The sequence below is a fragment of the Ostrinia furnacalis genome, unplaced genomic scaffold (genome assembly GCF_004193835.3).
Source record: "Ostrinia furnacalis isolate ACB-3 unplaced genomic scaffold, ASM419383v2 OfSCF1406, whole genome shotgun sequence".
Lineage (NCBI taxonomy): Eukaryota > Metazoa > Arthropoda > Insecta > Lepidoptera > Crambidae > Ostrinia > Ostrinia furnacalis.
The window spans coordinates 20,675-36,599 of record NW_021131645.1 but is presented as its reverse complement, the minus strand read 5'-3'; the positions used below and the strand labels follow the sequence as shown (position 1 = coordinate 36,599).

The 15,925-nt window shown below is 39.3% G+C and overlaps 1 protein-coding gene across 1 annotated transcript in view; it reads right to left on the bottom strand.

The window, feature by feature from the left end:
* LOC114352563 (bicaudal D-related protein homolog) overlaps positions 1-15,479 on the bottom strand; it is a 143,379-nt gene extending 127,900 nt beyond the window's left edge. The window contains exon 1 of the mRNA XM_028304195.1: positions 14,746-15,479. Within this exon, the coding sequence (XP_028159996.1) occupies positions 14,746-15,177 (432 nt within the window). The 5' untranslated portion in view covers positions 15,178-15,479. The remainder of the gene's footprint in view (positions 1-14,745) is intronic.
* Positions 15,480-15,925: the final 446 nt, after the last annotated feature.

The following is a 15,925-nucleotide window of genomic DNA, read 5'->3' as shown; positions in this document are numbered from 1 at the left end:
CTGATTAATAGGTTAGGTTAGTAACATTATGAAGTTTCCTCTAAATTACCCAGTAATTTTGAATGCAGGAATAACAAATATCCATCTATCTCCGCGTTTTAACTATTTAAGTAGGAAGTACCTGGATGCGGGCAGCACAGGACCGGTCGTTATGGAAATCCTTGAGGGAGGCCTTTGTCCAGTAGTGGACGTCATTTGGCTGAACGAACAGATCTAGGGAAGACGAGGCACAGACGGCATGGATTCGCGTGGTAATTTCTTTATAGAATCTTCTATTAATTGTCAATTTGCCATAGTTGGCACGCAAAGAATATGAAATCAACACGTGGAGTCACGCTTTCTGTCTGGCGAGGCCTTAAACGATGATAGGGTGAAAAAATATTTAGTTAGTTCTTTTTTGCCTGTTCAAATTCGTGTTACAAGGAGGTTTAGGTCGCTGGCTAAGGCCATGAAGCAAATATGGCGCCAAGGGATCAGTCAAGGCATTGTTATAGGCCAATGACCATAAAATATAAAAAAGGAAACATTCGGAGCCAAAATAGCGCACCTAAAACGTTTATTATGTCTGGCCTCAACAATATTGTATTTAATTCTTATGTCACTTTCAATGAGATGTGATAGAATTTAACATTTCTCAATTAGGTCTTTTTTCTCTGTGAGAATCTCTTCATCTTTAGCACACATACATATATGTACTTGAATTTTGGATTAAAAACAATGAAGAATTATTTTGATAATTTTGCATGGTATTTTATAAACAGGAAAATTTTAAAAAGTAAAATCGCATTTATTATTTGCAAGGAGAGATCAAGCTTAATGGTAATTCATAATGCTTTAGGCCAATTGAATTCTTACAAAAGAAACGTGCGATATAGAAAGCAAAAGGCTGCTCCAGACATCAGAAACAGCCAAAGGAGAACAGAAAGTTCAATCCAACGCAACCGTAAACCATACCGAAATTGGGATTGCAATTTTATTTGTTGCTGGTACTATCATTACTATTTATGTGAGTAATTAAATTATCAAGATGAAAGCCTTATGTTGTTATTTATAGATAAAAATGAGGAATTTATCATTCCGTTGCATTTTAACCCCCCTCAGCGAATTTATCGAAACATCGATCTTTTAGGTAATCTGCTCATACAAAGTTATTGAAACATTGATGATTTAAACAACTAAGCAACAATGCTTCGTTCTTACTTTATGCTATATCTTTTTTTTTATGTTGTATTGTTTCTAACCGACTTCAACAAAAGAAGGAGATTCTCAATTCAGTTGGTATGTTTTTTTTAAATACCAATGTTGTTCTTTGTAACTCACTTTTCCAAGTAATATTGAAAATTACGGTAACACAATTTGCTGTAGCGGAAAATCATCAACATTTTCCTCCATGTAGAGGCTGTTCTATCAGGTCTGTGACAAACAGACGCGTTAACCTACATAGTCCCGCCTCTGGCGTGCACTGACCCTGACTGGTATTTCGGACGAGTCTATAGTCTGTAGTCTATGATCAATGTCTATGAACCTATCGCTTGCATGGCTTGATTGCTTATGGGTGCATCTGGAGCAGTTGTATGGGCTACGTGTAAGAAACTGGAGTGAAAGTGAAACGAGAACGTGCCGAACTAAAACGAACTAAAAAAAGGCCGTAAAGGTATGCAAAAGGTCATAAGTTTGATCCTCACGTAATGCAAATGTATAGGTTTTTTTGTTTATTATATCTTATAACTGTAGAAAATTGAGTATACACGCGAGTTGAAAATACCCTTTGTCACTTGTAGTATTAGTTAAACCAAAACACCTATACCACGAATAGATGTGTATGTACAGCCAAATGCAATGTAATGGCCAAAAAGTTGGAAACTCAACATTATTCCAACTGTAAAAAAAGACGTGGTGCGAACTTTTTGGCTACTTTGGGTACTTAGTTGTATGTAAGTGTTATTTTGCCACGAAAATGCGCAGGATGTTCCAAAAAAGGCACGTCACACTGACACCGGACCTAAGACGTATCGAACAAGCCTAAAATCATCCTGTTTAAGTATTCAGATTTGCTGTCGACTGTACTTTAATATTCTATTATTATAAAATTCACACTAAGTCACGACCAATTTGCCTATTCCAAAGACATTAGCGCACATTACCCGAAGATGGACCGATATACGAACATAACTGGAGAAAGTGCGACGTCGTGTACTGACAATAAAAACGTTTTAACGCACGAGAGCGATAAACTGGTGGAATAAAAACTATCAGCAAGATCCTAAATCCTAATACAAGTTTTATGATTATCATCACCATCATGATTTAGTCTCCACTGCAAGAGCATAACTCAATTCATCAGCAAATTAAGGATTTTTCCTGCACTCCCAACGCTAGTCTTGAAGAAACCTGATGTGCGCATATACGATCCTTTTTTGGGTCAAACTGCAAATCCTGGCTATACAGGAGTTGCAGCGGTGGGAACGAGAGGTGGGAATAGTCCAGTAGAATATTTAGCACTTAGTCACCTTTTACGCTATTAACGGGAAGAGTGAGTTCTGCCGGAACCACACGGCCAATATACATATCTAATTATAGCAAATTAGAACGCCTCAGTAATTGCCTTTGCCAGATGTCCAGATTTACATGGGACGTTCTAATCTTAAAGAGTCTAGTGACCAAACGTCCCGATTCATCCTAGACTAAAGTGCTAAAGATCCCTAGTTTTTAGAAGCCTTCATAGTTCGCTATCCTCGGAAATACTCAACATCCCTGGTTGGTTTCATGGAAAATCAAGATTTAGATCCTAGCTAAACAGAAGTGGCTGTAATGGAACCTAGACGCTGGTATTCCAGTCACCACCAAATTCTACGTATACTTTGATTACCGGTTTGAACAATAAAGAAATGTTGAGCATGTAACAATACATTGGCAAAATATATCCCACATAAGATCCTCACAATTTACCGACAAATGGATGATTTTGTCTACGCTAGTCCTGAATAAGCCTGATATTCGCATATTTTGACCCTTTTAGGGTTGGGTTTTTATTGGCAGCCAAGCCGTAGATTTTTGTTTACGTAGTTTTACCCTTCTCCGTACATTGTACAGAAAAATAAGCTCAAACTAAAACAAGTCAAGATTATTATTTTATTATCGCACAGTGGAGCGTCAAAGTAGCCGCGATTTGGCGACCACAGACCGGTTAGTCGAGTCTCAGGCGGGGCAGCTTCTGATCGAGTTCATGGTACGAACTTGTTACTTAGTTTATGTGTTTATGTCACGGGCAATGATATTATGTGCTTTTTGCTATGCGAAAGATACTTCCTAACGACGTCATTTAGGTTGAATTTCAGTCATTTTGCGAATTTGTCGTTTTGAGAAACTGTCATTTTGCGAATTACCCATTTTCTTCCTTTTCTTTCATTAGAATCTGCCATTTTGTGTGTTTGACATTAACATTATGTATCCTAAATCACATTACACACAATGTATTTTTTGATGCGATGCCGTCTGTATTGAACTTTACGTTGGTTACTTATCTTACTTCAAGATTATGATATTTGAGTGTTCTGCAGACATGAAGACGGAATTGATATGATATCACAATAAACGCACATTTTTGAATACGTAACCAGCATAAGAGGGAGAGAGAGATGAAAAAAAATCTCGTTACTTGTGTTGAAACTAGTATTCAACACAAGTAACGAGATTTTGTACGCCATTTTCGAACAAATCGTCATTTTAAACTCGTGTTTAACACGCGTGTGACTGTCAGAGGTTGCTCTGAACTAGATTAAGGGCCTTTTCCTTTTTTTTTTACTGTATTTTAACGTTCATAAGTGCCACTAGTGGTCTAAATTGAACAAAATATTTTTGATTTTGATACCAATTATTTATAGTATTTTTATAGAATAAATTTTATACGATGCAAGCTTTGCGTCATTTGAGGACAGTGTAAAAATGTCAAGCATGTTTTTTCGAACGATGCCTCAATCAAATAAAGTTCACACAATAAACCAAAAAGTGAGCCAAATTCTGCCAATGGCTATTCAGCACAACATCCGTCTAAACAAACAACGGTTAAGGATGATGTGCCCGACACCCATGACCACCCATTTACCCAAATCACATACAACCACCGGTCACGGTGTGAAGCTGGTACCGTTAGGTGATTCACGCGAACAAAGGTTCTCGGTTCGGTGCCGGGTTTTATCACCTTCATATTTGCTAGTGGTTAACGAGAAAGGTAAATTACCAGAGTAACGTTTAAGGTTTAACTTTTTTGGCATATCTGTTAGTGATAATTTAAGTTAAACAGAGATTAAAGAACATGCATAATATTTAAAATTAAAAATATTGGACACGGACTAGAAATGCAAAAAAAAAAGAATTTTTTACCTACAGAATTAGCAAAGCATGACGTCACAATATGGCGAGCCGTGTTATTTTAGCGCGAAAATAACGTCACTGGTTTTAATTTTGTTTTTCTACAAGGAAGTTTCACTTGCCGCTGCCTCTCATCTGATTAAAGTGATGATCAGCCGAAAGTGGAAACGAATTTTAGTAAAATTGGTATTTTTTTTAGATATTTTATTTTGCGAAATCCGTATATTCTCTCTCGAATCCTGTACGCAATTTGGCAGGCCCTACCTGAAAACTTGACCACCTATCATAAAAAAACAAATGCCTGTCACCGTTTTGTTTTATAGAAACTAATGACGTAGATAAAGTACCTATTCGTGCTAATCCTCCGAGATATCAACTCAACGTGTAATCATTGTTGTGCGATCAATAAGTACAGTAATGTTCAGTTATCTCTAGACTACAGATAAAACAACATGAGTATCTGACATTTTTTCAGCTGATATCTACAAAATCTATAGTAGAAACTTTTTACGGGTGTGTACAAAATTTTTATCTTGATTTTCAAAAACGTTTTAAGGTGACTGATGCCTTGCGAATATTGGGCGTTTTAAAGAAGCGCAGAATTAGTTTTAATCGTACTTTTCTTATTACTTATGTTCTTATTTTGAAATATGTCATAGTTGACTAATAAATCTAGTGTCTGGTCGAAGCCAAAACATGAATGGAAACAATTTTCTCGATAGAAAAAAAATCCAAAGATGACCCTTCTATTACTCGGTTTTTCGTTTTATAAGCAGATAGGTTAATATTTCAATACCAAATTTTGTATATTGGTAAGGTAATAACATATTCTAAGTACTGGTCGAGTTATTTTCTTTAAATAGTGTTTGGTTTTTCAATAAATACATGATTTCCGATTTTTGTCGCTTACGTTATTTTATTCCGCGCCGCGCGCGCTATTGCTGTCCCTTTCCTCGCACTGAGAAATCATATTTCTATCCCTCTGTGTGCGAGGCATTCAGTCGGCCGAAAACTTTTACGAGGTAGCGCCTTAAGATAAGTTATTGATAATCTAGTGGTATAAATTTTGTCGGTATAATGTGCCCAAACAACTGCACGCAGGAAGATTTAACGAATGCTACTGACAACGCCACTCTTGTAGCGGAGTTTTGGGATACTGTATAGGTTTGTTGTCGACACGACAAGAAGATGTAACAGTGTGTTTCATTTTCAGGGCGAAACCACTGAATCAATATTGATGAATTTTAGCAAAAACACAAGGTAAGGTCTAGAAGAAGGACATAGGCTTCCTTTACTGGCAAAAATAGACTTTAAAGAGGGTGAAATAGGGGATGAAAGTTTTTAAAGGAATCATATTATTATAGGTAGGCAGCTTTTCTGTTGAGGTTATGAAATTTTATTATGTATGCTTTTACTTTGAATATCCCACCTTGTATTTTTAACTGACTTAGGAGGAGGTGCTCAATTCGCTTGGTGTTTTTTTAATAATCAACAATGCAATATCTTACATTACAAGACATTGCGAAGGTGTTTGCTATAATATGCCTAATGAATGAAAGTATTTACTTAAGTTATCTCCTCATTAAGATACTACCTATACCTACAAGCATTACTCACGAATATTAATAGGTATAATTAATACTATATTACTCACATTAACATCTGATTCATATCAAGTAGTTTAACAGATATCGATTGCTTAAGCGATAAGTTTTATAATGATGAAATGCAATCTCCGTTTCACAAACCTATTGTTGTTGATTGATTTCTAATAGTTTTGCTGGTCCGTTAAAGTTAAATTAATTTAATAATTCGTAGGATATAATAATACTTGAATGTAAGACCATTAATGATATTACAAAATGATTAAGTGCTATAATATAGGCTCCCAATACCGTCTGGCCAGAGCGTGGGTAGTGTAGACCAAAACTTTTTCATAATGCGAACAGCTAGGAACTGAAATTCGCTGCCTGCTGCTGTCTTTCATGAACATTATAATCCGGGCCTTTTCAAGGGGATAGTGAATAGGCACTTATAGGGCAAATTTATGTACCATCCTAGACTGCATCTTACTTAACATCAGGTGCGATTGCAGTCAAATACCTGCCTTGTTCTGCATAAAAAAACAGCTATTTGCCTCTAATGACTTGGAGATAGTCATGATCCTTAACCATGACCTGGCAGTTTAACTTTCTCCCGGGACAAACTTGACCTTCACTGGGTTTTTATTGGTGGTCAAGCTGTAGATCCTGGCTACACAGGAGTTGCAGCTGTGGGAACGACAGTGGAAATAGTCCCGTACATGACCTGAATAATTTTTGACAAGTTAAAGTAAATTCTGACACGAAACGATAACTCAAGCAACATGTCCGCACTCTAATAAAAACTAACAACCTAATTGGTACTTTCGCAAAGTTATAATTTAGACGAACTTATCGTGAATACCTATCGGAATGACCAAATCGATGACGTCATGATCATAAACCTCTATGCTATAAAATGTTCTTTTTACATGCCACAGGTATTGCCAAAGACACATAAATAGTATCAAGTTTGGCTATTTTAATAACGCCTATCTTCGAACCAAGAAGTGTAAGAGATTAGATTAAATAAACTAATTTCCAAAATTCTCTCAAACTCAAATTGAAACTATTAGTTTTTTGGACTTTGGAAGCCCTCTAATAACCACCTACTGAAACTCCTGTGTTTTCAAGATCTACAGCTTGATGGCTAACAAACCCAACTAGTGTAGGCAAAATTGCTCCCGGAGGGAAATTTTAACAGATATTGAAACTGCAATAAGTTCACCAGAAGAAAATAGGAGGAGATTGAAACTAAGCATCGATTCCCCTTCGATAATGCAAAATGACAAATAAAAGCACTTATTTTAAAATTTTAAATACTTAATTTAAATGGAAATAAAACTAATTTCGGAACTGCTGTTAATTTAATAATTTTTTGATGTGAAATTGCAAAACATGTGACGTCACACTAGGGAGGGGGGGGATCTCAGAAATGTGACCACCTGTGACAAGGACGGAGGGGGGGTCAAAAAATCATGAAATTCGTGTGACGTACTTTATGGATGACCCCTTATAAGGACCTTATTATATTAAAAGTAGTGACCAATTCGCAATAGGGACACCAATCAATAGTAATTTAACGCCGTTTTGTTTACAATACAGTATACAACTCCATTGTTTGGTACCTATAGCCTAGTAGCTAACACATCGGTCATCAGCAATCTTTAGGGCTGGCGATCAGCTTTTACAAGTATTTGTAATCCACAACGAGGAGACTCTTAGTCTGTATCTCACCTGATAGAAAGTGATAACCTTGATCTGGCCAAAGATGTGGTACGAGTTTTGCCCGGAGTTCTCAACCATAGAGGAACTGGCTATTTTACAACTGTCGGAACATTTAACTATATGTCTTAAAAAGAAAAGGCAAGAGATCTCATTGACAAAGACCAATGCACGGTTCTGTTACAGTAGACCACAAAATGCCGTTTTACGTATTTAGTAACCAGTACAGAGAAACCAATACAGTAGCCACTGGGAATGGAGACGACTAGCATCAGGTCCATTAAAAAGAAGAGATTTTGAACTTTAAGAATTGACGAGGATATCTCCTGGCACTGGTCATATCTTTCAAACTGAATTTAACCTGATTCCCGAAGTAGGATTAAAATTAAATTTTGTAAGAATTTAGCTAAACCATAATCTTTTAGGACTTTAGAATCTTCAAGACGAATATCCCAAACTTCTCAAAAACATCAACGGTACATTCCAACCAATTTCTATCCAGCCCTAAGCAGCACTGTCTACACAATGGCAAATTAAGACGTTTTCATTAGCACAATGACGGCGACAAACAGCGAAGGCTATACAGTCTGTCTGTCTGTATAAGTACAGTACAGGCTATGTCTGGCTTTTGTTTCAATTAGACTGACCTGACCTTTGGCATTTGGCATTTGACACGGATCATTAGTTAGGGTGATAGATATTTCTTTCAATTTATAGACTAAACAAATGCTACCAAAATAAAGCCTAAGCCAATAGTTACTAAGCTAAGAGTAGGGCTCTTAGTAATATCCCAGACCTGGCCATAAACTACTTCTAAATAAACTTCAGAATTCTAAAAACCTTTCGGTCGTTTGCTATCGTTAGAGTCAAATGACGTCCACTGCTGGACAAAGGCCTCCCCCAAGGATTTCCACAACGAACGGTCCTGCGTTGCCTGCATCCAGGTGCTTCCTACCTTCATTAGATCGTCGGTCCACTGAGTGGAAAACCTACCTATACGTCCTCAAAAACAGCTTAAGACCCAACAAATATCTTCCGCCAGGACTTCACAAGAACATTAACAGAGCAGAAACAGAATTGGTCTGCTGTCAGCGATGTAAACTTGACGTTATTCAATCGACCACGCCTAGCATCTAGATAAAACTGCTGACCTAAAAACCTGAACAATTGTGTTCGAAGATCTTGTCAAGATAATAAATAGTAAGTTGAAGAAAAGTGACTATAAATACAAGGTTCTACATATAGCAAGTACCTATGAAACAATACCACCTCATACTCGTATGCAGATAGTTAAAAAAGAAATTAACGACTCATTTCCCCATAACATTTTACGTTTTTTTTTTACATTTGTGTGTAGATTGAGACAAAATGTTAATTTCTTTCATCATCATCATCATCATTTCAGCCATAGGTCGTCCACTGCTAAACATACCTCCTCCAATAATTTCCACAATGGCCGGTTGATGGCGGCCTGCATCCAGCGCCTTCCTGCTACCTTTATGAGGTCGTCGGTTAATTTCTTTAATGTTAAAAAAATATAGCCCATATAACTGTTGACAGTCAAATATTTGTTTGTGCTTCATTCGTTTTGAAGTTCCCTCCCGCTGGGACTCGTTTCTGGGACAATCTGTTTCGCTAAAGTCGTTTACTTCTTTACTCTGATATTTTCTTTACTAGCAGGGGGTACCGGAACAAAAACATTAACAGTACTTCGAAATGGAAGGGCCATTAATGGTTTTATTAAGGTTTATTTTAATTTTTATGCCAACTGCTGTTTGCTGAACTGATTTTAATAAAAACAAGATGGCCGTGCGAACTTCGTACCGCCTATGTTCATGAAATAATGTAGGATTTTAAAAGTGATTTTTTTTTTAAATCGGTCCTATAGTTTCGGATTCTATATTGATCAGTCAAACAAACAATCAATTAATATTTCCTCTTTATATGTAGATTTCCGCCCGCGGCTTCGCCCGCGTGGAATTTTGTCTGTCACAGAAAAACTTTATCGCGCGCGTCCCTGTTTCAAAAACCGGGATAAAAACTATCCTATGTTCTTTCCCGGGACTCAAACTATCTCTATGCCAAATTTCATCAAAATCGGTTGCGAGGTTTAAGCGGGAAAGCGTAACAGACAGACAGACAGACAGACAGACAGACAGACAGAGTTACTTTCGCATTTATAATATTAGTTGGGATATACAGATCAGAGACAGAATAAACTATTTCATCATTTATCCCGGAAAAGATGTCGCTCAAAAATATGGCGTAATTTCAAATCTCTAACTCCCAAATTCTCACGATTCATCTTACGCGTTTTTTTCCAAACCCTTACTCAATAATTTGACTATTGCTTAACCTTAAGAATGGAACAAACCCTTTGTCCAAAAGACCGAAAATGGCCACAAAAAACGGCCTTTGAGTCTCGTAATGATTTCTCTTTCGAAAAGAATGAAGTTCTTCAAATGGCCGTCGGTTTCGTATTGAACTATCCGGGAGGGTTAAAATGAAGGCTAGTAGCTGATAATTATTTGTTTATAAACCATATTAATAATATTATGCGCATACATACCAACAAAATCGGTAGAAGTTATCAATTTAGAAACATAAGTCTGATTATTTCGTTATTTATTATTTTCTATGCTAATATGAATATACCTCGACCATTTTATCTGATTAAGCTATCTTTATTATTGTGACAATATTATATGCAATTTATAACCCATCCTAACCTAACCAATTTTGAAGTCAAAAAGAATTCACTCACGAAAAACATACCTACCTATTTATGAAAATAAACAATTTATATGATATTTGGTAAGCAGAGAATGACGCAAGATTGCTTAAACAATTGTTGAAAACCGATGTACTTGTACCTATATTTTAAAACTGTTGTACAGACGAAGGCACACCAAGCTAAGCAATTTAGTATCTTATTCCGTTATAATAGATGTTATTTCGTAACAAAACTGAATAGTCTGATGTGCCCTCAACTGTACAAGAACATATTCGTGATCCACGCGTTTCTGCCTTGTTGTTAATTAAAAAAACAATAAATAAACACGATAGCAAACTATGGAAACATAAAGCCATTATATCGCCTATAAAACGGCTTTTCCCTTGAATTTGGCGCTTGTCTCAACTCAATAACTGTTGCGATAAAATGATTCGACGATAAAACAAACGTAGGATTAGTCATCGGAACCCATGAAAACAGCGTGAAAAACAATCGATAGATGAATTTAGCAATGACTCCATAATCGGCTTTCAGTGCAGTTTATTTGGCAAAAGGTGGTGGGTTTGTGTCTTATCGGAGGGAGTAAATTTTTCAATTTAAGTTCATAATACTCGGGATTACAGATTACAGATGCGAAGAAGTCCTAATAACGTAAAAGTACATTACATCACATTACATCATTAAATAATGTTAAGTATTGTAAGTGTATTGTCGATGATACTGAATAAACATTTTTTTCTTTCTTTCTTTCTTTCTTATCACATACTAATCGATTAATGTAGTAAATTAATAAGGTACGGGTTACGCTCAACAAAAAATATGGACATTGAACAAACTACAAATCTTGCAACCAACTAAAAGTAAATGGGCGACAGTAACGCTAGTTAATACTGCCCTATCGAACTAAGTATGTTGTTTTGTTTATCGATACTACTGTAAAGAGGTGGGAAATCAAGTCCGTTTTTTGTTTTGAGCCAAAATTGCCCCCTACAGCTAAAGAAATCCGCAAATACGTAGATATCACACACTATAACAACAAATCTATCGATTGAGTAAAATTTTTCGACAAGCCCGATACGCCCGTTCCCACAGACCAGTGCCGTATTATCCATAAGGCACTTTAGGCCAGTGCCTAGGGGCCCACTATGACCAGGGGCCCAGCACTTCCGATTAAAAAATGAAAAAAAAAGTCAAAGATTATTTTTATGCAACAAAATTCAAACCACCTCTAAACTTCTCCTTATTTTGGTTTACACATTCAATCGTCATATTTCGATATTGTGGAACCTAAATCATTTTCCGCGTTGGCATTACTGCTTTGGTTTACATGACAGATGGACAGTCGACGCAATTCTGAGGTTTAAAAGACTGCGGAGGCTAGGTAGAGGGGTGAGGGTGTGTCATTCGATATAGCCAACGCTTTCAATACCATCCCTCATTCCACCATACTCTAGGCACTTCAACATCACAGAGTGCCTCAGTACCTTCGAGCGCTGCTGGCCGATTACTTATGGGACCGCGAAGTCCTATATGTTAACAGAGACGGCCAGCTCAAACGGCGCGGCGTAGCCAGCGGGGTTCCGCAAGGTTCGGTGCTCGGTCCACTCTTGTGGAACCTAGGCTTCAACTGGCTCCTCCGGGGCGTCCTTCTCGCGGGCATGAGTGTCATACGCTATGCGGATGACACATTAGTCGCTCGCAGAATACGCCACCTCGGCCTGAAAGTCGCGCTGGAGAAAACTGAGGCCCTCTTCTTTCCGGGGCCTCGCCAGCGCGCCCCTCCCGACGCCCACATTGTGGTTGAGGACGTTAGGATCGACGTCAAAGGCCAGATGAAATATCGCGGCCTCACGCTTGACGGGAGGTGGCATTTTAGCCCGCACTTCAGCGGGCTAGCGCCACGCCTCCTCAAGGCAGCCGGCGCACTGAGTTGGCTCCTCCCGAATTTGGGAGGGCCACAAACGAGGTGTCGTCGACTTTATGCCGGCGTTCTGAGGAGCATGGCGCTGTATGGCGCCCCAATCTGGGCGGACGCACTCCACAAGAGGGAGAATGCTGCCCTTCTGCGCAGGCTCCAGCGGGCCATAGCGCAGAGGGTCACAAGGACCTATCGCACGGTAGGGCACGCTGCGGCGTGCGTCCTCGCTGATACTTCTCCTTGGGAGCTAGAAGCTGGGGTCTTGTCAGTCATCTATCACTGGATGGCAGACCAGTGTGCTTACCATGAGTTTACGTTAGGTGTGCTCGCTAGCGACTGCGTAAAAAAATGACATTACTTGTATGACATATTTTTCAGCGCCCCTAGCGGCTACTTTCAAGAAACAAAATCTTCATAGAGATTTTTGACGTACTCGCTAGCGAGCACACTTATCGTAAACTCATGGTAGGTACACTGAAGGCGCGTGGAAAGCGCCCGGCCCCGGAGCGGTGCGGTGCCGTCAGGCTGGAAGACCGCGAGATCATGATCGAGAAGATATGACTCGCGCAAAGTTTGGCCGCCGCACTCTGGACGCCATTGGTCCTGTTCTGGACCAATGGTTAGTACGACCGCACGGGTTCCTCACGTTCCGTCTGGCGCAGGAGCTGACCGGGCATGGCTGCTTCGGTTCGTACCTGCATAGAATCGGGCGAGTGGAATCCCCGCTGTGCCACAAATCCGGCGCGGCGGATGACACGGTGCAGCACCCTCGCGGTCTGCACAGGCTGGGAGGAGCAGCAGTCCTCACTGCAGTCGTGGGCCGGGATCTTTCGCTTCCGAGCCTGGTCAACGCCATGCTGGGAAGTGAAGGATGCTGGAAGGCGGTCGCCACCTTTTGCGAAGAGGTCATCCTTCAGAAGGAGGCAGCAGAGCGCGAGCGGGAGAACGATCCTTTCGCCTCATCGCTCCGTAGGCGGAGAAAAGGGTGGAGAAGGCGGTTGTACGACCGTTCTACTCTGCCCCCAGGTGGCGGCCAGTAGGCCGGAGGTGCGGGGGCACCCTTGTCACATCCGTCTGACGGGAACGGCTTGGCGTTTCGGGCTATTCCCGTCGGACCCCCACAAAGGGGGCGTGTAGGGTCCGCCGTGTAGGCGAGCTGTCGCCGGTGGTATCGCGAAAGTCTAAGGCTACGGCCGGATACTCGCGACACCCCCACTTGGGCGATCACGGAACGCCGCGGAGGTACTTTTAGTGGGTATACCCCGTCCTTTTCAGGACGGAGCTGCGCCCTTTTTAGGGCACCGGGAGTCCCACGCACCACCTTGTCCCCCGGCAGTGGTGACGGTGCGCAAAGCATTTCCTCCAAAGCGACAAAAAAAGGGGGGCCCGAAACGAGCTGTGCCTAGGGGCCCCTAGATGGTTAATCCGGCCCTGCCACAGACCGCCATTCAACATTACCAATTACAAAACCAATTCTCAAAGAGTTTTTCTAGTCCAATGAACAATCCAATAGCGCATTCTTTGTAATGAGTTTTTAGGAGATTCTGCAGCTATTTTGTAATTAAGAGACACACAAAAACAATCACAAGTAACAGTCAATAGCAGAATTTTGATGGAAAAGATTACTGAAAAGTCGAAAGAAAGAAAAGGTTGCTTAAAAGGTGATTCGTAGAAAAAAGTTACTGTTAAAACTGACAATTTATGTTAAATCCCAGCTACTGAAGATATAATAAACGATATTTCAATAAAAGTCCATGACGCAGTTCAAAACACAAACGTAGCGCACATAACAGTATGTCCTCATAAACTTGCAAATTGAACCTAAGACCATTTGCTTTGTGATCTATGGAGCTTACCACTAAACCACACCAGACAACCGTAAACAAAAATAAGCTCAGACAAACGTCAATTCAAGTTAATGGTGTTAACCATTCACCCTTTTAAAATGTCTAAACAGAGAACTGAGGCTTATAAAACAAACCAAAAAGTTTCAAAAACGAAAACCCAACGACTGAAAATGGGAAAGAACTTCCTCTAACCTTAATGAACTTGAGGAACAATTTGGAATGTTGTTTCTTTGTTTAAAGACAAATATAAAACAATAAACATTAAGTTCATTATGAAACATACTCCACGACCCTCAGCATCGAGGGGCGTGAATAAGAAAGAGGATAGAACCATTAGCAGCAAAAACAATTCTTATAAGTTATAATATACTTAATTAACTAAACCACCCGTTAATTGAAGGAATTCAAACTAAAGTTAATTACACAACAATACTTTAAGTACCTATCGCTAAAACTATACGCAATTTGGTTAATTAAATATTGAGAATCGTACAAAAACTGAACGTAAAAATTTTTTTGTGGGTAAGACAGGCTTCAATTCTGACGGAGTGACTTGAAATTAGCACTTACCTCAAGTTTTTTGGAGTATTCCTCGACGACTCGCTCCTGTTCCTTTTTCAGTTCTTCGTTCTTCTCCAAAAGCGCTTTCCCCAGCTCAGCGGCCAGCAAAAGGTCAGATTCCTTCTGCTGCAGCTGACTCCAGACGTCGGGCTCAATCCCGCCGTCCATACCACCTTCCCTTGAACTCGCCATTTCCATCACGTACTCCTCCAAGTCCTGGTAGAATCCTTCGTCCGATAAACTCAAAGCCTTAGCTGTTATCCTAGTCCCACTGCGAGACCTGCTCCTCCTATGTTTACTTATTGGTGTAGACGACCGTATATTCCCCTTCCCAACAAACTCTGTCTCATCAGTTATGAAATTAGGCGATTTGTTACGATCCGGCGGTTCAGGTTTACTAATATCACTACTTCTACTATTTGTGTTAACTTCACCAGCCATTTATCTACTTAATACGTTCTAAAACTGAATAGTGTGAGTTAACTTTGCACTATTTTGGTGTAGGTATTCTTTTTGAACAGTTTGTCTATAGCCTGTTGGATTTTCGTTGTTTTGGGTAACTTGATGCTTTTGAAAATGTTCACATTCAATTCGAGATCTTTTTTTAATGCCATTATAACTAATTGTGTATCACTTCAACATTTCCGGTTCACAACACTGCACGGCGCGCCGCGTTGGTTCGATGCCGAGAGCAACGCGGTGTTGCCTCGACGACGGTTCGGGCACAACAGTGCCGAGCGAGACCGAAGGCCCGCAACGAAGTGCAGCGGTCATAGATTATGATGGCGACAGAAGGCGGGTTTGGCATTGAAGTGGGGTTTGGAGAATGAAAAATATTTGGATGTGAACGTTATTTTGAAGTAATAAATAAATAATATTTAAGGCAATCTTTTATATCAACAGATGAGGGTTGGAAATAAATATTGGAGCTATTTTCATATTGAAAATAAATATTTTTTACCATTAAATAAATTAACTGATTTATAAAATTATGTAATCCAAAAAATTAATCTATCTACACAAATTATTAAATCCAGTGCGGCTTTAGACTTTAAATCTTAAATGGTTTTGATAATGTTAATTAAGAAATTACTGACTACTTTTTTAATTGCTTTCAGACATGTTATTAATACTCTGAAAAAGAAAACGTAATATGGACAGCCAAAAAATTTAATTACAGAAATCAAAA